This window comes from Cricetulus griseus, chromosome 4 (assembly GCF_003668045.3).
Source record: "Cricetulus griseus strain 17A/GY chromosome 4, alternate assembly CriGri-PICRH-1.0, whole genome shotgun sequence".
Classification (NCBI taxonomy): Eukaryota; Metazoa; Chordata; class Mammalia; order Rodentia; family Cricetidae; genus Cricetulus; species Cricetulus griseus.
This window is the reverse complement of record NC_048597.1, coordinates 5,077,418-5,103,095: the sequence shown is the minus strand read 5'-3', so window position 1 is coordinate 5,103,095 and position 25,678 is coordinate 5,077,418. Positions and strand designations below refer to the sequence as shown.

At 46.9% G+C, this 25,678-nt stretch overlaps 1 protein-coding gene and 2 long non-coding RNA genes across 6 annotated transcripts in view; 2 read left to right on the top strand and 1 right to left on the bottom strand.

Moving 5' to 3' along the window:
• LOC103161536 overlaps nt 1–892 on the top strand; it is a 7,113-nt gene extending 6,221 nt beyond the window's left edge. Inside the window, exon 3 of the long non-coding RNA XR_003485323.1 lies at nt 1–892. This exon is cut by the window's left edge and continues 569 nt beyond it. This is a non-coding gene — a long non-coding RNA (uncharacterized LOC103161536).
• The window catches only part of Runx1 (RUNX family transcription factor 1), a 221,850-nt gene that overhangs the window by 77,123 nt on the left and 119,049 nt on the right, over nt 1–25,678 (bottom strand). For 2 of the 4 annotated variants that reach the window (XM_027415623.2, XM_027415622.2), the window contains exons 3-4: nt 10,805–11,058; nt 4,401–4,557 (exon numbers count right to left, since the gene is read on the bottom strand). In XM_027415623.2, coding sequence (XP_027271424.1) covers nt 4,401–4,557; nt 10,805–11,058 — 411 coding nt within the window. Of the gene's footprint in view, nt 1–4,400; nt 4,558–10,804; nt 12,330–13,811; nt 14,229–25,678 lie in introns of those variants that run through there. The other 2 variants (XM_027415624.2, XM_035444306.1) reach the window with 2 other exon arrangements.
• LOC107980209 lies at nt 6,266–17,054 on the top strand. Its single transcript, XR_003485322.2, has 3 exons — nt 6,266–6,514; nt 10,423–10,526; nt 16,308–17,054. It is a non-coding gene; the product is annotated as an uncharacterized LOC107980209 (long non-coding RNA).

Sequence of the window (25,678 nt, the reverse complement as noted above, 5' to 3'; positions counted from 1 at the left end):
GCTGCCAGGAGGCCACGTAAACAGCAGATTCCACCAAGAAGTGAAACCCTTTCCTGACAGACCACAGAACACTTGGCTTTAGGGGCATGAGTGTCACTGTCACTGGGGAAGACATCTTACTGTCAATGACAGAGTGCCCTCCAATCCCGCATAAGTGATTACATTCACTATGTACCTAATGGTTCAACAAAGGCCTGGATTGGCCTTTTAAATTGATCTACTTTCCTAAACCCAACCAACCAGGTCCTGAGTCTACGGATATCACCATCACCAAAACAACAGAGGGGCACAAGAAAACGCCAGCCTTGTGGTTCCCTTGTATATTTCCTGACTATCTGTTGAGCATAAAACTTGGTGCTAATCTGGCACTCCATAGTCAAAGCTACATTCCAAATTTGCACATTTTGGCACCCACACATCCCAGAAGGTCTGCAAGCAAATTGGAAACTTTACACTGCACACGGAAATCTGGGCATGCGTGCATTCTTTTCCGTTCTTGGAAAATGTCTTTTAGAGGATTTTCAGAATTATCTATGACATTTCCCAACGATTAAAAATCACATTCTTGAGCCGGGCGTTGGTGGCACACGCCTTTAATCCCAGCTCTCGGGAGGCAGAGGATCTCTGTGAGTTCGAGACCAGCCTGATCTACAAGAGCTAGTTCCAGGACAGCCTCCAAAGTCACAGAGAAACCATGTCTCAAAAAACAAATCAACAACAACAAAAAAATCACATTCTTAGAACAAATGGGAATTGGCCATGGTTTCCCTCCTTACAATCACAGTGACTGATACATTCGGTAGTGTGGGCTTCAGCTCTCGGTGAAAACATGGAAGCTATGTTGTCTGATGGATCCATTCACTGGCAGCTAATAAAATACTCTAGTATGGAAGAGGTGTTTGTGGCCATCACTGCTAAAGTTACTTAAATGCCTGTCACCTCACCTGTGGGGCACTCTCTTGTCATCAGAAGGTTGCAGTTACAGGCAGAGAAAAACAATCAGCTAATTAGCCTTATGAAAGGGAGTTCTTGTTGACCCTGAACTTGGTGGTGACTGATAGTCTCAGGGATTAAAACAATTGTTCTGAACAACCACTTACGCCCCTTCCTAATCTCTTGACTTCAGTGGGTCTCCCAGGATTCCCTCTGCTCAACCCCACCCCCACCCCACCCCCACCCCCAACTGGGAGCCGCTCTCTCTTCCTTTGTGAAGCCACTGTCAATCAATTTGCAGATCAGGAATCAAAGGGAGAAACATTCCCCAGGTCAGATAGGGGAAAGATCTAAACTACCTGGAGAGAAGGGGGAAGCCAGGGGCTGAGGAAAAGCCTGGCTGCCTAGGCCTTCACCAGTGTTCACAGGGGCCAGCGGGCAGCCCGGCCTTAGAAGCCAGACAGGCAGGTTCTCCCAGTTGCAGGCTGAACCTGAGGTTAGGAGCTGTGGCGCTGGCCATCAGCCAGCACCAGACAGATCCATTTCTTGGAACAGAGAAAAATCCTTCCTTGGGTAGCTCTGGCAGTCTCTGTGAGGGTCACAGCCCCCAGTGTCTGGCATCTGGCAAAGAAAGGGGCATCCTTACATGTCTTCTCTACCTTTCGCTCCATAGAGCACCCAGGCCCCTTGGAGAATCCATCATTGACAGGATTCCAAACTGATCTTAAGATGTGGGGATGAATGAGAAGCCAGAACCTTCTGGGTCAGTCTATGAATGCCAAGAGCATATTTTTAAGCATATAAAAAAATACAGAAAATGAAATAGTTGAGTCTTAAGATCACTTAATAAAACATAATGAAACTTTCAAAGGGTAAAGCTCAGCTAGGGAGATCAGGACTGATTGTAGAGCTAGTGAGAGCATCTATTCACTTTCTAATGGGAAACAGATTGCAAGAGAGAGGAGAAAGAGGGGGGGGGAATATCTAGTAGGCTTTGATGATGACACAAAAAGGCGAAATAGTTATATTTTGTGACTATAAAGTGAAATTACAAGATAAAAACCATGTTCAGCTCACTTGTCTTTTATTATTGACTTAAAAATTTAAATCGTAAAAATTCAAGCCCAATGCTATATATTGTAACTGGGTCAAGTGGTTTTAACTACTTACTATCAGGTGTGGAGAGGAGAGCCTGTTCAAACTAATTATAATCCCTATTTTTCTTCTGATTAATGTTTTCACTAGAGGGTATAAGAAGACAGCCTGGCCTTGGGTGTCGCTGTTTTCCTTCTGGGGGTTTATGCAAACTCAAGTGCACACTGGCACAAATCAGGTAGCAGAATGCAAACAGTCCACACCTTGGGGAAACAGTCCGCCGTTCCTCAGGTAAACACCAGCACCTATTAGTCACCCACTCAAAACAGAAATGGCCAAAGAGGGACGGGGGGGCCAGCCCCCAGCACCACAAAAGCAAGCACGGCACTTGCAAAAGCCCATTCTTCATCATCACCATTGACTTGCTGTGATGAGTGTCAGAAAGCCACAATGCAAAAAACCCCCCATGGGAAAATGTCACTGGAATGGGCCATTAAATAAATAGTCTTCCAAACTTCCATAGCCAAACAGGACAAAAAGGCCTACGAGTATGACCACACTTTCTCTGGCCACCAAGTGATGCCCAGTTAGCCATTCCTAAAAGTGGCAATTCCTAAGAAGTGATGAAGTTCACTGCTAGGTGGGTGGGTGAGCCTGGCTGTGGGGTCTTTATTTCTTCTTGGCTTCCCACCCGGTCTGCCAGCAACTCATCTGAACCCTCCTCTATATTTTCTAAACACACGCCTCTGAACCATAATGCAAATTCCATTTGCTGAAAGACAGACTTTAAACGTAACAAGTGAACCCACTTAACGACACCACACCGGCTCTCACAGCAGCACTCAGGCTTTTAGCAAGTGGATAGACTTTTCTGTGAATCACCTATTATTAGCATAGTAGTGTGAACATATATTTTCAATCACATCGGGGGTTTTTTAGTTTTCTCCAGCCGTGATTTCATTAGAAAAATGCCCTGGACATCTAGGCGAGCAAGAGCAGCAGCCCAGATGCACATATACTGACCCTTTTCCCTCTCCCACTAAGAACACAGATGTTTTCGGGTTTCTGGATGCATTCACACACAGGAGTGGTGACTCCTTTACCTGGCCTTTTCTACATTTGCCAGTATGCTTGTTTTGTTTGCGTGGTTCTGGGATCAAGCCGAGGGCCTTGCACATGCTAGGCAAGCGTTCTACCATGGCCAAGCCACAGCCATCACCAACCCCTTCCTATTCTTTCCCAATGACAGAACTCTAACTGTTACTCAGACATCTGTTCTGTCTTCTTGACTGAGCTAGAAACACCTTTGATGGCCAAGCTTATTCAGCTCTATACTACAAAAGTGAAACTTGAAGCCAAGTCCCCTTGCTCTTAAATTTTTCACTACTTGCTGATGTTTGTAAAATACGATTTAGATCCTAGCAACAAAGAGAAAATACAAGACATGGGTGATAACTGGAAAGTCAGGACACCCACAGTGAAACAAGAATCCTCTTTCTACTTCAGTACTTTGATAGTTGGCTAAGGGTGAAGGACAATAAAACTGCATGTCCCCCTGCGCTAAGGTCGTGGCTTCCTTAAACTATCTGGCCTCTAATTAACATTAGATTGATTAACATCCAGATGTTAAGTGAGCCCCACTTCTCCCACCAAACTGTAACAAGCTTCATCGTGAAGGTCAGGTTGTTCTCAGTTGTACTAATATGATTCCATGTCTATCCTAGAAATATGAGCTTGCTTACAACCGTATCATACACTATAAGGATTCCGCCAAATCACTGGTGTGACCAGTTGAAACCCTGTCACTTGTTGTAGAAAGCAGAGGTACCAGATGCCAAAGGCTCAAGATGCCCAGATTGGCCGATAGTGAACTCTCATTACATAATCTTAGTTCTCATTGTGGTGAGGTTCACTTTTCTCTTTTTAGAAAAATGGTGTTTTACCAAAATTCACAATTCATGCCCAGCAGTCTTGGAGCACACCTTTAATGCCAGAACTCAGGAGGCAGAGGCAGGTGGATCTCTGTGAGTTCCAGTCCAGCCTGGTCTACAGAGCCAGTTTTGGGACAGCCAAGGCTGCACAGAGAAACCCTGTCTTGAAAAACAAAAAACAAAAACAACAAAAGCAAAAAACAAACAAACAGAAAAAAGTAATTCATTCATGTATTTTGAGTCAAGTCAGACTCAAACCAATTTAGTCATCAAACATGGTAGTATAAAATTAGATTCCTGCAGAAGTATTACATTTCAAATAAATATTAAATTAAAGTTTGATGAGGCATCAATATTAAGAAACTGCTACTAGCTGGAAAATCTGGGTTTGTTCCCAGGTAAATACTTTGCATTTCAAGTTCATTTGTGACAGATACGTACCTCTACCACTCCGACCGACAAACCTGAGGTCGTTGAATCTTGCCACTTGGTTCTTCATGGCTGCTGTAGCATTTCTCAGCTCTGCCGAATAGTTTTCATCGTTGCCTGCCATCACGGTGACCAAAGTGCCATCAGGAACGTCCCCCAGCGCTACCACCTAGACATCAGTCAGGGGACAAATGCAGACATCAGAGCTGTCATAGGTACACTTTTCCGTCACGTGCGTGGCAATTGTTCTAAAATTAAACATATGCTCAACGATACTTTCTGGTGTTTAGAAGAATAGTCATAACTTGAGCATCACAACAGAAAAACTTGCTGTTAATTGTACAATGCATACATAGATATAGATTTTTCAAATGAGGAAGGCACTGATGAAATTCAAGGAATAAAGCCACATAAAGTCACACAGCATGGTGGGAACAAGGCAAAAGGTGACAGGAGCGATTGGTTCTCATCAGTATAGTCATCTCTTAAGACCTCATGTTTGAAAGGCAGGAAGTCTTATTCGGGTAGGCTCATAATCTAAATCCACCTTTAAGAAAAGGTTTATTATATATTTTGAATTAAATATATGTGGGTCTATGTGTGAATATGAGTGTAAATGCCACTGGGGACCAGAGGCACGGAAACACCCTGGAGCTGGAATTATAGGCAGATGTGAGCCACCTGACCTAGGGGCTGGGAATCAGAACTGACCCTGGCAATGGTATCGTGTGTTCTTAACTACAGAGCCACCTCTCCAATGCCATCTTTTACTTGCTTGAACCTCCATAGGTGCTCCTAACAGGGACTGGACTTGGCAACTTAAACATAGTTCTGCTAAACTGAAATTTGACTTTTGCTACTATTTATTTATTTATGTATTTATTTATCTATTTATTTATTGAGACAAGGTCTCACATAGCCCAGGGTAGCCTCAAGCTTCTGTCTAAGATGACCTTGAACTCCTGATCTTCCTGTCCCCACCTTGCAGGGGTGCTGGGGCTACAATATGTGTTCCATCACAGGCATAGCTTCCAATGACCCTGGAAGGACTCAAGCTGCAGCTTGTCTCTGACATCTCCTTTTGCCTCTACTGGATTCTCACTAGCAGTGAACTCTGGCATGCAAGGAGAAAAACCAGAAATGCGCCATTCATTTATTATTAATTACAAAAGGGGGTTCCAATTTAATCATTCTCCTCAAACCAAAGGTGAAACCAAGCTGCATCTTCACATCTGTGAGCCCCAAACATATACTAACTGTGTTCTAAGGGTTTCCTTTATTGTCATTGAGAAGGTAAGGGCTCGTTTCATTTTGAGGACAACTGGTCGATAAACATTTCATATCCAGAAAACTAAAAGAAGCAGTAATTTTAAAATGAAATTCTCTGAAGTACATGCCTTGAAAATGCTTCACAAAGTATTACCCATCAGCTGGCTGCTGTTTGGTTCTTTCTATTTTGTTTTAGAGCTAGGGTCTCACTAGATAGTCTAGAGTAGCCTTGAACTCATGACCCTCTTGTCTACACCTGTGAGGCCCGGGCTTATGGACATGCACCACCAAGCTTGGTAACCCTTGACTTCAGCAGCGATTTTTGAGTTTTGACTTCATTATGGCTTAACATTTGCTTTGTTCCAATTTCAAAGTAGTCATGGAATTCAAATCCAAATGCCTCAAGTTCAGTTTTCTTTTTCCCCAATCATTTCTGATATAACATTGTCAGTCTGCGGTGATTTTTTTTTTAATTTATCGTGATAAACAACAAGTTGATAGTAGCAAGCATTTCTCAATATACTGTTACTTTGGTTTTCATTTTTTTGCATACTAGTCGATGCATCATTTATTGGAGGAACATTTCTCTGTCTGTCTGTATGTAAATAAGGTTGCCACAGATTCGCTAATCTGATATCAACATCCAGCCCCTGTGCTTGCCATCCTCACTGTGTGCTTAGTCATGTCCCCTACGGCCGCCCGCTGTCCTGCAGATGACTATCTGGCTGTCTTTTATTCATTGTGGCTGCTCCATCTCTTGGGTTCTAAAGAACATGCCAGGAAATGACCCAGCTGCCCCAAGAAGTGGGCAGGCAGGACCCCGGGACATCACTAGGACACACTGCTCTGGGTACTGGGTAAGTACCTTGCTAGCTCTTTAATTTCATCTGTGTTAAGGAACTTGCTTTGTGAGAAGAGGACAGAGCCTCTTGCCTCTGTTTTTAACCCTTTCATTCCAATTGTTAGACATGTTTTCTACAAAGGAGATTTTAAAACGCTTATTCTCTAAGCAGTCTGTAATTAGAAGTTTATATCCCACCACAAGTGTTTGATGGCCTTTAATTAAGATACGTAATATGACAACTCTTTTGTTTCAAAGAACATCATTGCAATAAATCTCCTCGATCAGTTAATTGATCATTATTAACCTTTCTAATCCTACAAAATTCTACTCCCATAAATTCTACTGTTTTTTTTTAGTCTCTTTATTTTTCCCCCATTTCTTTTTTTCACTTCCCCCTGTACAATTAGCTCACAGTGTTGAAATGTCCTCCATGAAAACCCTTTACTTCCTCACCCTCCTCTCACTGTGGAGATCTAAGCTTTTCTAGTTCAACACAACATTGGGCATCCAGGGCCTTGGATCTACAACTGAGCTTCCAAACTGAATGCCTTGCTCTTGGTTGGAGCCAGTATCTCCTAAGAGGTTAAAATAAATACAGCCTGTTCCATGAGCCCTCAAAGACATGCCGAGTCACCATACTCCTGCTGCTGTGTCTCTGTGTGCCTTGGTTTACCACTGTTGCTCCAGAGCTACCTCTTTACTGTGTGTGTGTGTGTGTGTGTGTGTGTGTGTGTGACAGTGTGTGTGTGTGTGTGTGTGTGTGTGTGTGTGTGTGTGTGAGCAACCCAAGAGGCCCCTCCAGAATGATGCAGACAGCGTGAAAGGACCACGGTGCCTACCTATGAAAAGGTTGCTCATGTTGGACTTCAAAGGTCTAAAAATTAGGACTTGAAATTTCATCACTTCCATTTTTAAGGGAAGGGGAGTAGGGCATCCGGGGGCTCAGTTATCACTTCTTTTCTGGTTTATCTCCCAGGAGTTTTGGTGCGGAAGGGAAGGAGACAAATTAAATCCAGGGACATTTAACATTTTATTTCATCCATCCAATGACAAGCGTACTTAGGCTAGGTTAATTTTTTTTTTTTTTTACTTAAAACTAAGATGTCTTCCAATTTGATGCAGATTTTGCCATTGAGAGGTGACATAAAAAGAATGAGAAAAAATCTAACTTCAAACAGAAATAAAAAGCAGAGTCTGCAATAAAAGCTATAAACAATAGGTAAGGAAAGACAAACATTGACATTTCGCACAGACCAAACAGACAAGAAGGGACTTGCTGGCCAAAGATAGCTCATATTTTGTTGAACTTCTCTGTTCTCCAAGTATCAGGAAGTTGGGCAAAACGTCAGCTCTCTTCTATGCTTTAAGGACTTCCCAGCACTGCTCTTGGCTAGCCTGTTCACAATCTGAAACTGGCATTTTCCAACAATTTTACCGGTTGAAACTACAGTTAAAATTCATTTACTGCAAATTTCTTAATCTTCCAGAGTTTCAAAGAAGGCTGTGGACTGAAACAGCGTTTACCTGAGGTGGCGTTTAATGCATAGCTAGGGACCATGACCTTCATGCCAGAAACATGATTTCTTTTTTATGAAAAACATATACCATCTGCACCCAAGGCCTTTGAACTCCCCCTTGAAAGCATGGTTATGCTCTGTGTACTAGGGCCTAAACACACTGTACTGTTACAGAGTTACTAAATCTGTATGGAGTCACCTAAACAACTTTGTTGGCTGCTTCTGCCAACACCGCCTAGCCTGTAGCCGACTTCACAACTCTCATCTGTGAAACTGACTGCTTCTCCTATGCTAAGATAAACGGTCTGTAGGAGGAAAGAGGGAGAGAGGATACCCCGGAGAACCAATTACGATAATTTAGATCTATTTTCAAGAGAGTTTGTCAATTTAAATCTCTTGATAATTCTGAAGATTAAAGCAGAGGACTTAACAAAATTCCAGAAGATTCCGGAAGCTGCTCTTCCCTAATGATGAGACTCCAGCACTGCTAATCTGGTTTTTATCATGGGGAATAAGCTAATTCCTGCAGGATTAACCTCTAAAGAGATTCCCAAGCCTTAATTCAAATCTAAAATGTAGAGGAACACTCTTGGTAGGAACTGTTTCAGGGCGTTTGGTAGAAGCTGGTACAGACAAGGGCCAGGAATCCCAAGAAAATGAAGCTAGGATGCTGGTTTGTTTTGCAACCTTTAAAGTTCCTGTCCCTCTGAAAATTCTACCTACTGTCTCAGTTTAGCAAGGTGCTGAACTCTTGAAGTGGCCTCTCTCTGTGTGGTGGAGTGGTGACAGATATTAATCGAGTGGTCTGATTTTTCTGCTACCCTGTCCTTTCCCCCAAGCACTCCCAAGAGACCCACTTGAACCTTTCACACCTGCTGCATACACCTTGACCTTTGTCATAGCTACTGGCTGTCACTCAGGACAACAAACTGAGATTCTTTTAGAAGTGGGCTTTCCAAAATCATTTATAAAAGGGAACCTCTATGGCTGTGATTATTTTCGCTAAAAGGAATTTTCCAAGGTTTGTAAAAGCAGTATGTGTGATCTCGAATTCTTTTAAAAGAAAATAAACATTCTCATGTAGTTCAAGACTTTGCATTGCTTCAACTCCTGGAGACAATTTTTAAAAATCAATCATTTAGTGTTTGATAAACTGGGCTTCCTACACAGTAAAAAACACAGCCCAGAAAACACCTCCAGTTTTACCCCAAGGCAGGCACAAGTCCCTTTCTATGCTCCACAGGAGAACCAACCTTACATGTTCCTTTTGTTGACTACAACAAGCCTGATTTCTCTCTGCTGACAGTGACCTAAGGTTCCCTCTCAGGGTGAGCAGAACACACCTCCAGTTAACTTTGTTTTCCTGAAGGATTTGGGATGGTTTTCCAAATAACTGAAAGGGAGAAGCCAAGTGCCTGCCTACGCTCTGACCCTCAATCCCAACCCTACCCTTTAAAAAGTGGCTTTCAGAAACTGGTGAAGGTGGCAATTCTATATAGAAACACAGTCGATAGGAAATTCTACTTCTGTGATTGTTAAAATATGGACGGCGTTTTTAGCATAAAAAAGGACTGGGGACAGCACTTTTCAAAAAGTGAACGTTATTCGTCGTAATTAGATCAAGGTCTAGCTGAGGCCTGGAACTATGAAAAGCTTAAATTAAATCAATCTCCCTCCTAAAGAGGACAATTATTCATCTAAAACAGAACAAAAACAAAAACAAAAAGACGCAGCTTGGCTTTACAGCTTGGATCTTACTCCTACAACATCCTTTTAAAAGAACAGGACCTGACACAGCCACTGCGCTTTCAGCTGTACCTTTTAAAACCCACCGCCGAAGAAGAGCAAAGAAGGGAATTTAATTCCTCAAGCTCCCTGCCAGAGAAGTAGGGTAGTTGTTTTAAAAACGCCTGGGGTTGTTTATATATCGCTTCTGAAGGCCAAGGTTTAGAAGCAACTCAAAGCCAGGGCAAGATCAGGGTGAAAAGCTACCGGACCGAAGTGAGCAGCCCATTTCAAGTTGCGGCATCTACACGGGCCCCCTCCTCTAACAGAAATGCTGCCGGGTTGGACCTTCCCAGGTGTAGGAAGACACCTCAGCACCTTTCTTGCCTGGGGCTTACTTTTCTGGAAGGTTCCAGAAAAAGCAACAGGACTTGTTACTTGCGGCTTCTGGCAGGAGCAGGTTACAAAAACTCCTTGGAACTTTGGCAAACTTAACTTCACCTGCATGGACTTTGGACATTCCGATTCCTATAGGGCAGTTAAAAAAAAAGTGCGCTGGAGGGTGGGCGGTGCGGCATCCCCTGGAGCTTTCCCTTGTTGGTTTATTTTTAGTGACCGGAAGGTATTAAAGCGTCTCTCTCTCTCTCTCTCTTTTTATTCCCTGATGCCTTCATTTGAGAGACACAAAACGGTCTGGGTGTTCATACGGAGGTCCCAGAAGCCTACGAATGAAGACGGGTTTGTCCGCTCCAAGGTTGTAACTTTTCCTAGCTCGTAGCAAAGGTAAGGCCCTTGGTAGATGTCCTACGATTATCCTGACTTAAAAAACCAAAAGCCAAAACCCTCTTTGGATGCCTCTGGAACTGGCTAAGTGGGTCCCTCCCGAGGGTCGCCACGGCAACGCAGCATCCCCACATCCCAAACCCAGTGAGAAGGACCAGAGGCTTCCACAGGCAGTAACCCTCTCTCTAGATGCCGCTTGGCCTCTGCCCTCTAGGCTGACTCTGGGCATCGGCCGGCCCTCTCCCGGTCCTCCCACCACCCTCTCCAGGCCGGAGTACCTTGAAAGCGATGGGCAGGGTCTTGTTGCAGCGCCAGTGAGTGGGGAGCACGGAGCAGAGGAAGTTGGGGCTGTCGGTGCGCACCAGCTCTCCCGGGTGGTCAGCCAGTACTTCCACCATGCTGCGGTCGCCGCTCCTCAGCTTGCTGGCCAGGGCGGCGCCGCCGTCCGGGGCGCCCAGCGGTAGCGCCTCGCTCATCTTGCCGGGGCTCAGCGCGGTGGAAGGCGGCGTGAAGCGGCGGCTCGTGCTGGCATCTACGGGGATACGCATCACAACAAGCCGACTGAGTAAGGACCCTGAAAACAGCTCCTACTAGACGGCAACACGGGCTCGGATCTTCTGCAAGCAGCTCCCGGGAGACCAACATACAAGTTCAGGAGCCTTTATTACTACCGGACGGTTGTGGGGGAGGAGGGAGACTAAATTACCAACAGTTCCCGACTGAGTTCTAGCTACTCGGATCGGCCTCACAGCCAAGCAGGGCTAACAACTGGCCGATTAGTGCATTAAGAGTGGGCAGCCAGAATCCAAAGTCAAATGCCCAAAGGAGCCTGGCTTTCAGAGTTGAAGTTCAGTCTTTGCCTATTACAAACGGTCCCGGAGGCAAAATTCCCGTACACGTCCTGAAATATTTATGCGCAGAACAAAAAAAATGACCAGCAAAAACTAGATTTGGAAGCCCCAGCAGTTAATTGCCTGTCAGCTTGCTTTTCTTTCTCGCCGGTCAGTTTTGTTTAAACTCCCAACAAAATACAAAACTTAGGAGTGTCTTCCATACAGGGGGCCTCTCCTATCACGAAAACCTCTCTTCGGTTCTCAAAAGCGAGAGAGCCACAACTTTAAAAGATTGTGCTAGTAATGTATTGCTCGTATATGTAAATATATACATACGATCTACTTCATAAAATATTTACAATACAATCTGTAGAGAATTTAAACACAACAGAAATCCATTAATGTTCACTGAAGTTTTTTTTTTTTTTTTTTAAGTAGCCTTGAAAGTCAGCTTCAGTAGTTGAAAGGCTGGGGTAGATCCCTTGTCATTATTTTCTCAATAAATTCTGGACAAATGGTCAGTGCAGAAAATTTAGCTTTACAAAGACCTCTATCTAACCGAAAAAAAAAAAAAAAAAACCAAACTCGATGACGCTCAGGCTAGAGCTTCCCACATCTGAGGCCTCGGGTTTGGAAACGTTGGTTAAGTTTGTGGCTGATCTTGTGGTTTGGTGGGAGTTGAGCCGAAGTTGGGTCACACAAGCAGACGCGCACTCTCCGAAGCCAGCCACTGTCTACATTGGTTGAGTGAGTCAGCCCAGACTCTGGCAGTAGCAAGACGGTTTTCCTCCAACGTCGCCCGGCGCTGGCTGGCTGGTTTTTCTGCTGGGGCGCACAAATACCCACGAGCGAGCGAGCACCGTGTAACCGCAGCAGGTGGAGCGGGCCCGGGAGGAAGCGCCACAGACCAGGAGGCTCCAGTTACACGCGCCCGCGCTCACTCCCACGCACCCTGCCACGCACACCAACTCTCCGGGAACCCCGGAACACTTTCTCCCGCAGTTGTCAAAAGAAACAATCGGAGAAAAGTTCACGGCCAGGAGAGAAGTTGAAACATCCAAGCTTAGGAGCCAGTTCATTCAAAAGTGAGGAAAGAAAAACTAAAAAAAAAAAAAAAAGAAGAAGAAAAAAAAAAAGAAAAAGAAAGAAAGAAAAGGAAAGGAAAACAAGGAGGTCCAACGCAGATCGAGGAGGAGCCAGCCGCAAAGGGTGACTTTCGTGCGTCCCCGGGAGCTCAGGATGCAGTGGCAGCCGCAGGGCCGGGCAGCGTGGTGCCCAGGCTGGGTCCGGCCGCGGGGCGCCCGTCCTGCCCGCGCCCGCTGGCTCTATGAATGAGAGTGCCTGGAAATGAACGTGCTTTTACTGTAAGCCCGGCCGGAGGAATTCCATTCCCTCAGCTCGTTTGCATAGGGGCGACGGGCGGCCAATCACAGGCCTTTCCGGTATCAGCCTGGGCGCGGCCCGCCGCCGCGCTCCTGGAATTGGCCCGCGCGCCCCCGCGCGCTACTGTACGCAGCCCCGGCCGGGACGTGGTGGCAGCCCCTACCGCCCCTGGCTCCGGCACCCACGCCGACCCACGCACACACATGCACACGCCGCCACGCTTGTCCGAAGCCCGGCCCGGGTGCAGACCCCACGCCCGGCTGCCACGCGCGGGGTGGTCCTGCTGCACTCGCTCTGGGTGGGTTTGTGGGGCGCAGCGGCGCCACCGGCGGCCAAGATCCCGGAGACCCTGAAACAGGAATCGAAAGGCCGGTCGGACTTGGCAACAGCGAGCTGGGCCGGGAAAAGCCCGAGGCCAGGAGGCCAGCGGGAGGGAGACGCCCTGCGAGCCCTGGACTCATAGCTGCCATAGCGAGGCTCTAGGGACCAGGGCTGGCGTCCCGGAACGGTCCCCAGCAAGCCAAGCCTCCACGTCCCGGGAGCACAGGGTGGGATCCGGCCGCAAGAGGGCCGGAGGGCTGATGGCCGGGTGGGAGAGGCTCTGAGCGCCTATCCCGGCCTGGCTGGCAGCCGAGGCGAAGTGGCACCGAGTCATTTAAATAGACCGGCCTGTGCTCCTCTCCTTGGTAGAGTTGTTTTATTTAGTGTCTTTTCTCTGAGGCTGGGCTGCGGCTTGATTACGCAGCGCGCCGCGTTCTGAGTGTGCGCAGCCGCTCAAGAGGAGTTAGTTTTCTAACCAAGGCCTCAAAGAACCCTAGACTGCAAAGAAAGTTGAAAGCATCCGGGGCGGGGTACGGGCAGGCCACCCCGATCGCCCGAGCCCTCGTCCACCCTCCAGCTCCCGGGAAAGGCCGGAGCTTCCCCTCCAGGCGCTGAACCCGCTCGGCTTGCGCACGATGGGGGCTCTCGCGGAGCTTTAAGGGTCTCGATCCCGCCTGGCGCGCGGCCCACTGCTGTCCCCAGCCGGAGCAGCTGGCCCGTGCCTTCCGTGGGTCCCTTAGGGACTTACTTCCTCCGGGACATCTCACCACCCAGTCCACGGAGCCCGTTACTCTCCACATGTGACCGAAGCCCTTCACTTCCTTTCTGTGCTCGGTCCCTGGCTGGTCCCTAAGTGTGTCCTCCCTCCTCACGCATCCGCGCGCGCGCGCGGCCTGTGTCACTGGAGGAGGAAGAGGCCGTGGAGGTCCTGGCACGGAGGCGCCTGGTCTGGGCATTAGGGCCGCTTCTCTTGCCCCAGGCGGGCAGCCTGGCGGCGTGGAACGCTGGGCAGGCCTTCGGGGACACGGCGGGGCGCAGGGCGGACGCCAGGGGGCAGCAGCGGCCCTTGTTCGGCGGCCTGGAAGCTGCGCTGGGCACTGGGCACGCCCCGGCGGGCGCGCTGCACAGGGATCTGTCCCTCCTGGAGGCCCGTGGAGGGTGGGCTTGTAAGTTTGTAAGTTTGGGGACAAACGTTAACAAGTGGCCATCAGAACACACCTAAGCGTCTCCATCGCTCAGAGGTGGTAGCCTGGCCAGTCGGGGGCGTTGGGGGAGGGAGGTGGAACACAGACTGTCGCCATCTCCCGAAATCCGGGTCTCTTCCCTTTGAAACCTCTTTGCCTGAGTTCCACCTTACGCTAGTTCAGGACCGTGAGTTCTCCGGGTGTGCAGCGAGCACCGGCAAAGCCCAAGTGGCCTCACATTCCCCAGCCTTCTGCATTTTCCCAGGTGGCCTTTCCCTTTCCTCACAAGGATCGTGCCAGCACGGAAAAGCTCAGTATTTCTCATATGTTTTTTGGGTGTCCGGAGCTTTGGGTAGACAAAAAAATTCTCTGTGCTTTTCTTTTAAAATTATTTTCAAAGAAGTCCCATTGCAGGTGTCAAATCCCCAAAGGTTCCCTAACGCTCCACCTTGCCTGCCTGAAGCTCTGATGTTGCAGTCGGCCACCACCCGCAGCCTCCGCTCCCCTAGCTGGGTCCAAGCTTGGAGGTGCCGGCTCTCCTGGCGAGTTTGTGGCCACTGGAAGCTAGATTTCCCTCAAATGAGTTTTCTAAGAAGCTACTTCAGATCCAGTGCTGCTGGGGCCACAGACAAGCGCACCCCCAGGGACACACAGAGACAGGGACAACAGTGGACCTGGACTCTAGGGAAAGAGTTTTGACTCTGGGTAATAAGCCCTTCTAAGGGTTAAAGGAAACTCCTCAGAGTCAGGCCCCCGGCTTAAAACCCCAAAACCTGCATGGGGGTTCGCGTTGTCTCCCAGGCAGAAGTCAAAGCTAGGTAGTTAGAGCAACACACACACACACACACACACACACACACACACACACACACACAAGCACACACACACACACACACACACACACACACACACACACACACACACACACACACACACACACACACACCGAATTTAGTTTTCAAGGTCAGCACAGCCGAGTTAGCTAAGTTCGAACACCGACGACAATGATACAGCAACGAAAGCTTCCAAACCCGGCCTCTGGCATCCTTGGATCTGAGCAGGTTGTCACTGCGCCACCCGACGCGCACGTAGAAGCCAGAAACTAACAAACAAACCAGCGCCCTCTCCTTACTGAGGAACCGCGAACTGCCAGCCCACAGCTGGGACTCAACCTCGGGGCATCTTCAGGGTTTTGGGTAAAATTCTGGAGTCCCGCAGCGGGAAAGGGAAAGGAGGAATTCCTTCCCACCTAGGGCGCTCATCTCAGAGACAATGAACACTTTCCCTCACCAAGAGCTAAAGGAAAGGTTTACAACGTTCACTTCCAGGCTTCCCCTAGAGCGACACTAAAATTTACATGATCAAAAAAAAAAAAAAAAAACTGCAAGGGAAAAGATTTGTTTAAACTGCTACTGTGTGACAGTCTAACAAATTTGTTGCACGGGGGAAATTTAAAAGTGTCCATAACAGGATTGGAAGTTCCTACAGTGTATTTAAAAAGTAATATTTGGTTTAGTGTGAAGCAACCATTTCAAGGGAAAACAGAGCGGTTTATTGACTCCCCCGACCCCCTTAAGTCTTTGGGTGATTTGCTAACTGAAAGTAGTTGCAGAAAACCAAAGGTTTTGCGTGTTTGTTCTATAGAATCATCTCCAAAATAAAATGTACTTAACAATTCTCTTAAGTCAAAATTACCTACCCCTCCTTTGTAATACTCCATTGTCCGAATCAGATTTGAAATGTATGATAGTTCTAAAGTGATTATTTCTCTGCCCTCTCTCTCTCTCTCTCTCTCTCTCTCTCTCTCTCTCTCTCTCTCTCTCTCTCTCTCTCATTTCCCTCCCTCCCTCCCTCCCTCCTCCTCACTCCCCCTCCCTTCCCTTCCTTCCTTCCTTCCTTCCTTCCTTCCTTCCTTCCTTCCTTCCTTCCTTCCTTCCTTCCTTCCTTCCTTGCTGCACAGGTACCTGCACAGGTGGGGCAATTCTAGTGACTAGCACTCATGTAAACGAGCCACCTGCTGTCCACTGTCTGGAACTAATTACACTTTTCTCCCCCTGCAGCACCTGTGCGACTGTTTCACTTTTCACGTTTGTTCACTAAGAGGACCAAACAAACACCGGATGTTTCACTGTGTCCTCTTTGGATATTTCTATGATGTCCTGTGGAGAATGTGGAATCCCATAACTTTAACTTCGGAAATCCTTTGTGGACCTTACAAGGAGCAAGCTGAAAATCTCTCTCGCCCCCACCCACAAAATTCAGGGTGCTTAGTAAACATTTTACCCTCATAAAATTTTGCATAACCACTGCTCTAACAAATGCAATAAACTCTGTCATAGCTGATAGAAGCCAAGCCATATTTTTTTTCAGAGAGTCATATAGTCATTTAATAACAGCAGAATGTGTAAATGGTGAACGCCATAGAGCTGAAGGTATCATTTAAGATTTCACTGAGCTATTTTATGTGGTATGACAGCTACAATATGGATGGTTCCTTTTAAGTATATTTGAATCAGCAAAAAGCTTTAATTATTTGACAAAATGATATCATAAAGTATATATAGAAGCACATCAATAGAAAATCATATATATATGTATATATATATGTATATATATACATGAATATATATTTCATTAAAAAGTATAATTTGGAACCTAACATGCCCTGAGCCTCTCTAGAAGGAATCACTCCATGTATGCACTCTGAAATAATAGAAAATAAGAAATTAAAAATCACTCCATGAGTAGACTGAGAGTTACTGAGTTTTCATCCTATTACAATAAAATGCCAACTTTAGAAAACAGAATTTCTGCTGAATTATTTTTGCTATTTCATTGCTTGCCATATTTTTTTTTAGCTTTGGGGGTTTTATATCATGGTCCAAATAAGTCCAGCGGATTTGGCACCAATACAGTGAATCACCAAATAAGTGAACTGTGGTCTGTCTAGCAATGGGTTTCTGTGCTCTCTGTCCAAACTGGATTCAGAGCGCTGAGTCTCTGTGTCTTAAATCCTCTCTTTCTCAGCTGCATGCATGAACACACGTGAATTGTTTACTAAAGCTTTGGGGATGACTCAGAACTCCAGGTGAGATTAAAACCAAATCCCAGCTTAATACAAAATGTTTTAAAGTCAGTAACTTGGTAGAGGCTAAGCATAAGAGGTAAAAGCCCATTGACAGCAATTTATTTCCCGAAAGCAAGCGTTTGTCCAAATAAGCAGTTTGGAATAAAATACCCTTTCTAGAAGAAACGAGCTTCCATGTTCCCATTGCTTCCTTCTAGTTTTGGATATTTCAGAAACGTGGTCTCCTTGCTGGCTTCCCTGCCCTTTTCTGTTAGAAGAGCAGTGTATTTACACTGAAACCACTTCTTCTTGAAACAACACATAGCCTTAAATATTGTTGGTAATCATAATCCCATGCTGATTTCCTGAGATGCAGCATTTCCCACATTTTGCTGCATCTAAGGGACAGGGGGCCTATGGAAAAGTCCAATGGACACACTCTCTATCCCTTGCATATTTACACTTAATGTGAGTTGGAGATTAGCTCTCAGCCTTGCACACCGTCAGTGGTCAGTACCAAGTGACAGGAGGAGGGTATATGGTTTCAGAGCCTTAGGATCTGAGAAGCCCCGCTCGCTCGAGAACAGCATAAGATGGCTTTAAAACAACGTTGCAAAGAAGAACAGAGCTAATTATTCCAGAGTTGCAGACGCTGTTTAAGGAGGACAAGATTCGCAACTCCCTAGTTATATATATTTTTTCCAAAGCAAAAAAGAGCAAATAAAATAATAAAGGCTTGCATAGGACTGTCCTCTAATGAAAGATTGAGTGACTTAATATTTATGGCCTCCAAGGAGACTCCTTAAAAGAATTTTAAAAGATCTTAGTTAACAAGTACATAAAATACTCTGTAAAAGTTTTATTTTTTTAAACAGAGTAGGGGCAGAATAATTTGCACTAATTATTAATGATAAGGTAAGAAATAACAAATGAAGCCTGAAGTTAAAGCAAGCTCGGTTCTAACAGGAAGGGATTGGGCCTAAGAGATCCACACAGCAAGATGAACCAGCCCAGGCAGATTTACTCCAGAGACCTAGTAGAACCAAACTCCTGGGCGTTCTCATGAACCAGGAGACAACCTCCCATGCCAGGCTAACAAGCTGGAAAGGCAGAACTGAGAGCTGCTGCTTGTGTATACATTTAATACTTTAAAATTCTTAGAGAAAAGCTGAAGTTCTTTTGATTCTAACAACCGTGGCAAAGGTGACTGTGTTCTGAGAGGTCTGTGTGGCTTGGTTAAGAACTTTCTTAGCTCCTGTGACATCAACCTTGAGAACACAGGAAGGAAATGAACAGATGTGCACAGGTAAAGGCAGACCCGCAGAACTGTGACGGGTCCTCCAACTCCAGGAGCTAGGTGAGGCACCACCCTGGAGCTGGGAGAGAGCAGAGGCTGTGTGCCACCCTGGAGCTGGGAGAGAGCAGAGGCTGTGTGCCACCCTGGAGCTGGGAGAGAGCAGAGGCTGTGTGCCACCCTGGAGCTGGGAGAGAGCAGAGGCTGTGTGCCACCCTGGAGCTGGGAGAGAGCAGAGGCTGTGTGCCACCCTGGAGCTGGGAGAGAGCAGAGGCTGTGTGCCACCCTGGAGCTGGGAGAGAGCAGAGGCTGTGTGCCCACCCTGGAGCTGGGAGAGAGGGTTCTAGGGTCATTGGTGGCGGAGAACACATGATAGAGCAGAGGGGTATCATAGCTACTGATAAGCATCTGTTCAGAGCCCAGAGAACAAGAGGAAAGGGGCCTGGGGAGATGGGCCAGTACCACCAGGGGACTCAGAAGAGACTTGGTTCCTAATTCAGGTGATATGTGATTGACTCTTAGGAGATGGGCGGAGCCTTAAGCTTTCTAGAGGAAGTACCTAAGGTGGTGGGGATGGGTTGGGGGAAGACACCCACTCCAGGGAAGACATCACAGAGAGCAAATCTAGGAACTTGTGGATCAGGTCATCATGCCAACTCCAGTAGAGCCAGAGTGTAGGTTTGAGGCAGCTCCTGGAGGGTGGGGTGTGGCAGCCTACACAACCCGAAATGACTTCACCTTAACATGAGGGCTATGGGTTCTAGTGGAGCCATGGAAGCTAGCAATCTAATGGGTCATTTGGAAAAATAAATCCATTGAAAGTGTATAGATGACCAGGAGCAGACAGACACGGAAGCAGAAGTACCTCAGCTGTAGGACTGGACTCCTGAAGATAGGAATTAATATGTGAGCCATGGAAGAGAGAGGCAGGGCAGATTTGCCAGTCTCTGACCATTAGCAGCAGGGGAGGATGTTGTTAAGGGTGGCACCAGGATTCAGCTTTGGATATTTGTGTTGGGATCACTGGAGTGGCAGGACAATGTCTGCGGTAGCTTTGGAATGCACAGAGAATGTTTGAACGAGAAGGCCACACTGAGGACAGACAGATGAAGTAAGCAGAGGGCCGGGCTAGACTAAGGGGCTAAACTACCAAGAGAAAGATGAAGGGAGAGGGTCTTAGGCACCACAGGAAGACAGGAGTTTGCATAAGAACATCATATCCTAAAGGTCCCAGAGTGGTCATGGGATGAGCGCCAAAAGATGGTGTTGAGTTTTATCTACAGGGAGAACCTAGTAATTGAGACCTTGACGAGGAGAGATTCATTTTAGCAGGAGCAGCAGACACAGAGCAGAGAGCAGAGAGAAGAATGTTATTTAGAAAAGGGAGGCAGAGCTTTGGGAGAAGAGAAGAAACTTGGTGGGATGACAGGAGAGAATGACCAGTGCCAAGATGTGTGAATGTGTGTGTGTGTGTGTGTGTGTGTGTGTGTGTGTGTGTGTGTGAGAGAGAGAGAGAGAGAGAGAGAGAGAGAGAGAGAGAGAGAGAGAGAGAGAGAGAGAGAGAGAGAGATGGGAACACAGGAGAAAACCTATATTCCTTGCACCTCAAGCCAGCCTTTGCTGCTGCTGTCTATTTCACTGCAAGTTTCCCCAGCCTCTGGATTTGAACCTGTGGACTTACCTTTGGTTTCATTCCTTTTGTTGCTCTCTGTGCTATTTTGTTTTGCTTGCTATGATTTCTCTCCCCACCCCTATGCCATCTGCTCCCACCTCAGAGCTTATTCTCTGACCTGTTTTCAGAATTCTTGCAAATATCCCCTAACAAGGGATTCCCACAGTCCTCACAGGCTTCTGCATCTCCTTCCTCTACACACCCCGAACCCAGTGCCAACTCCTTAGCTCAGTCACACAGGACTAACAGCCACCCTCCATGTCCTCATCATGGAAGGATTCCTCAGGTCTCTTGCTCAGGCTAGCTTTCCCTCGCATGGATCTCCCACACACTTCATCATGGTCTCCGTGTCTCCCGGCTGACCTTGGTGCCTCAGCTATTAGAATGATGGAGGGCAGGGTTGCTAAGAGGCCGCCTTCCCCTGGCTTCAGGTTTCTATGTGGAACAACATTCCTCAGTATGCAATCCTTGGCCTCTTTCCACACCCACATTCATTCTGTACCATGAGAGATTCAATTACCGAGCCAGCCACTCAGGAAGCAGTAGTGAGGTATAGGAAGAAGACTCCTAAAAGAGACCCCCAAGATTGTCTATTCCAATAACCGGGGCAGTGAGCGAGCAAGCTGGTGTGAGCTGTCTGTGGAACACAGAATAGAGGGATTGTCGCATGTAGTTAAGGATGCTAATCAGTTGGTTTCAAGTCAGCCAGCAGAGATGATCCTAGTTGGTACAATGGAGACGGTTAAAAATGGCTGAGTTTTTCTGCCTGAGGCTGGAGTGAGCCAGCCATCGCTCTGGGAGTTGAAGAATGAGAGTGCAGTCCCGATGTCCCGAGGCTCGCTCTGGCAGCCAGCCAGCAAGGAAGCAGGGCCTGCTTTCTCTTAAGTTTGTGGAACTCCACCTGTATGACCTTGGAGGGGCATAGCCCCCTAAAACTTCAAGGTCAGGCTTAGCTTGGCCAGCCTCTTGCTGGAGAGCCCAGGGAGATTAGCATGCTGACTTACAGTATTGTAAGATAATATCTGGGTGTTTTTTAAACCGAGGGTTTTCAAGTTGTGGTTTGTCAGCAATGGACAGCTAGCACATTGAGCTTCCGTCCTCTGGATAGGCTGGAGAGACACTGCCCGTGCCTGGGTGAGTGAGTGGACCCACTTTGGGGCACCAGCAGCAGGAAGCCACACATTTTCCAAAAAGTTCTGCTAGTGGTAAGCTTCTAGTTTTGATTCTCCAAGCTTTCTCTACCATACAGTTGGTTCTGCCCCCCTTTTTTTAATCCCTACAAAGCCACTATATAATAATCTTATTCTCTTCTCTGTCATCATCAGCTTCCCCCATACACTTTTGCATGCACGCATGACCTCTGGATGTTTGGACACCTTGCCAGAGAGGTTGTCTAACTCATATTTTAATGTTTTGGCAGCACTGCACAAACTGAGTGTGCTGGGAAGCCCCACGGGCTCTCATCAACCAGCGTCTCCAAGGCAGCAGGTCTGGGGAGAGACCCAGGACCTCATTTCCAACAAGCTCCCAGTGATGTCTCTGTGACTGCTGGTCCAAGCCCTGCACACCCAGAGCTGACAAGTCTCCTGGAAGCTGTTGGGTCTCCAACCAAAGCTGTGTCCAGCACAGCCTTTTAGAATACATAGCAAATCATCTCAGATCCGGCTCTTTAAGCTTGTGTCAATGAACTGAATATTGTGTCTGCTTCAAAATTCCTCCGTTAGAGCCCTCATCCCCAGTGGGTTGGTAAGGAATGGGGCCTTCTGAAGGTGACTCGGTGAAGACCAGGTCACGAGGGTGGGACTAGTGCCCTTACATGACTTTCTCTTGCTGGGTGTAGTAGTGCACACCTTTAACCTCAGCCTTGGGAAAGCAGAGGTAGGCATATCTCTGGGAATTTGAGGCTAGCCTAGTCTACATGTTCCAGGCTAAACAGGGCTTATCTCCAAGTAAGTCTCTGTCTCTGTCTCTCTCTCTCTCTCCCTCTTCCCTTCTTTCTCTCTCTCCCTCTTCCTCCCTCTCTTTCTCTCTCTCTCCCCCTCTCTCTCACTCTTCCCCCTCTCTCTCCCTATTCCCCTCTCTATGTCCCATGAAGACATCTGAGACATGAAGAGACCCCCCACCCATCCTCATCCTGCTGGTAGTGGGTGGGCCCACTCCAATTTTCCAGCTTTCAGAACTGTCAGACATGACCCTTCTATGTCTTGGTTCCAGGTCTATGGGATTTTGTTGCAGCAGTGTGAACTTACTGCAGTAGCTGTGATTACCCTCCATTTCCAAAGCCACAAAGCCACGCTGCTCTATCTGGCCCACACCAAGTATGTACTCAGCCACAATGACCCCTTAGCCCTTCGAAGGAGGGAAGTGAGATTCAGTAACAGCCCTGTCTTGAACCTATGCAGTTTGGGGATCTGGGGCTGTCTTAACCAGAGACCAAGCCCATATTGTAATACCATCAAGCACATTTCTTAAGAAAATCCTGGCAAGTCGCACCTCTCTCTCCCGTCTCTGTTCTCCCATCTTCCTTCTGCTTCAATTCCCCTGCTTCTCATCCTCCCCTTCCTCCTCTTCCTCTTATTCTTTTAGACACTTTCACGTGACCTCACTGTATACATGCTCCAGCAGACGAAGCAGGGATGTACACAGAATCAATCTTATCACTCACTGCTAGAACTTTCAGAAGACACAGCTGCAGTCATAAACTGACCATCTGGGTCGTGGAACCCAGCATTCATGCACCACTGTGCCCCATGGCCACTTTATATTATCCGGGCAGCAATTGCCTCTCATTCTGCAGAAACACAATGCGCACATAAGATGTAGAATTTTCCAATAGCCACTATTGTTTTACTTTTGTAAACAAACAGGTGGTAAATGCCAGAACATCTGTCAGCTAAGCCAGTCGTTAATTCATTTGTGTCTCTGTGTGAGAGTGTGAGCCCCAGCTTGTGTGGAGGTCAGAGAGCAACTTGGAGGAGCTGCTTCAACTTCTCCTCTTCGGCCACATGGGGCCTGGAGCTCCAATCAAGTCACCAGGCTTTCAGGCTTGGCAGCAAGTACCTTTGACTGCCGGAGCATCTTGACAGCCCAACGTTAACATTCATAATGGTTTATTTAACCTAGTCTTTTCAAAACATTGGATAAACTTGTTGTCGATACAAAATGAGGTATTTCCCACCTTTTTATTTTATATACACATCTTTGAAAGTCTGTGTGGGTTTTGTGCCCCCAGCATGCCTCAATCCAGTTCATCTACCTGCTGGTGTCCAGTAGCTGCTTGTGACTGATGGCATCTTAGTCGCCAGATGGCTGGTGCAATACTGTAGTGAGCGCCTGCTACACAGTCAGTGCTGACAAGCAGCTTTGACACACTCTGCTGAAGCTTCAGGGAGCCCATTCAACCCCCACTGCAAGTGTAGTCTGTGGGGCTTCCCTAACATATGTTTTTCCTCTGAAGATATGGTTTATATTGTGTTGTTTCATTTATTAATAATAATAATCAATAATAACAGCCCTACACTGTAGCCCAAGCTAGCCTCAGACCCCGGCAGTCCTTCTGCTCCAGCCTCCTGAGTGCTGAACTCCCTGTCTTCTCTCCAGTATCACACAGCTGAATCAAGGGCAGAAGAATACACGTTCAAAGCTCCAGTGACTGCTGCGTGAGGCCTGTTCTTTCTGTCAGCATGTCCATGAATCTTGCAGCATGGGTGAGCCTAACTTCCCTTAACACCCTCTAGCTATGATGGCTGAGCCTGCAAGACAAAGCTTTGGTTTCTTTGCACTCTGAATCTCCATCACAGGAAACATTAAGCTAGTTCTCTATCACATTTGTGGGCTGGAATATTTTTTTTAAATAAAAATACTTTACGTGTAAGTATATTTTGCTTTTCCTGTTATCGTATGCCATCTTACTCTTACTCCATGGATTGCTGGATGCCTGACCCCTGAAGTCCTCCTCTCCTTGTTCTCTTGCTGCTCCTTCTTTCTTGTTTCTTGTTCTATTTGTCCTCTCTGCCTGCCAGCCCCACCCATCCTTGCTCCTGCCCCACTATTGGCCGTTCAGCTCTTTAGTAGGACCACCAGGTGTTTTAGACAGGCACAGTAACACAGCCTCACAGAGCTAAACAAATGCAGTGGAAACAAAAGTCACACACCTGAAAATAATAATCCCCCAAAAGGCTCAACTGAGACACCCCGCCTCAGTGAATAAAGATGCATAATGACCAAGGAAGACAGCTGATGTCAACAGCCTTCCCACGCACGTGTGTACGCAGCTGCACAGGCATGTTCCCATACACACATGCTCACACATACCATGTATTCATGCACACACACAACCACAATTAAGTGGCAAGCAGGTCACACTGAGGTTCTGTGCCTTCTGGAAGACAAAACAAATACATTGCTCTGTTCTATTGGTTACAAATGGGTTGGGGCTACAGGGGACCGAGTTATAATGGAATGTTACTATAATAATTTACAGTGACAAACACATTAAATATATTGTAACAGTATATTAAAATTAGCTTTTTCACTAATTCTTTTTCCCTATGTCAACTGACAAAGTGAGGCTTCACTACCTATTATAGTCAAAATAACAACTTAATAATGATGATATTGAGGCAGAGAAGACAGTTCTCACATGGCGAGAAAAGGCAACTGTTAGCAAGTCTGACAGCCTGAGTTTGATCCTCTGGACCCACAGGGTGGAGGGAGAGAACCAACTCCCCCAAGCTGTCCTCTGACAAGTGCATGGTGACATGTGCATGCTTCCAGACACATAAACAAAATGTAAAAGTAACAATACTGTGTATTAACAACATAGTCCTGTCTCTAGTAGGAGCAGCTGTTAACTCTTGCTATTTTGTTACCAGTCTTAGTGCCTCCAATTGGTGTCCTATTCACTGAAGTTTTCTACTTCTGGTTTTCCACCAACAGCAGAGGTTACTTGGAAGGGCATTGGGCATCTAAGACAGTGTTGAAATGAGCTCTCTAGCCGGCGTTGCTGGCGCACGCCTTTAATCCCAGTACTCCGGAGACAGAGGCAGGCAGATCTCTGTGAGTTTGAGGCCAGCCTGGTCTACAGAGCAAGTTCCAGGACAGCCTCTAAAGCCACAGAGAACCCCCTGTCTGGACCCCGTCCCCCTATGAGCTTTCTATCTGCTCTGAGGAGAGAGAAAGAGAGGCTGTGGAGTGACCGTAGGGCTCCTACGCTGCTCAGCTAAGTGCTGCTTTGACGACATCTGTCTTAGAATATTCTTGAGCCTTCAGACAGGAGGTGAAGGCTCTCATGCTAATGCTTCTGCTTTACAATTGGATTTTAATTTTTAATTACTATTTTTTACATATGTGGGTGTGTCTGCATGTGAGCATGTGTATGTGAGTACAGACCCTCCAG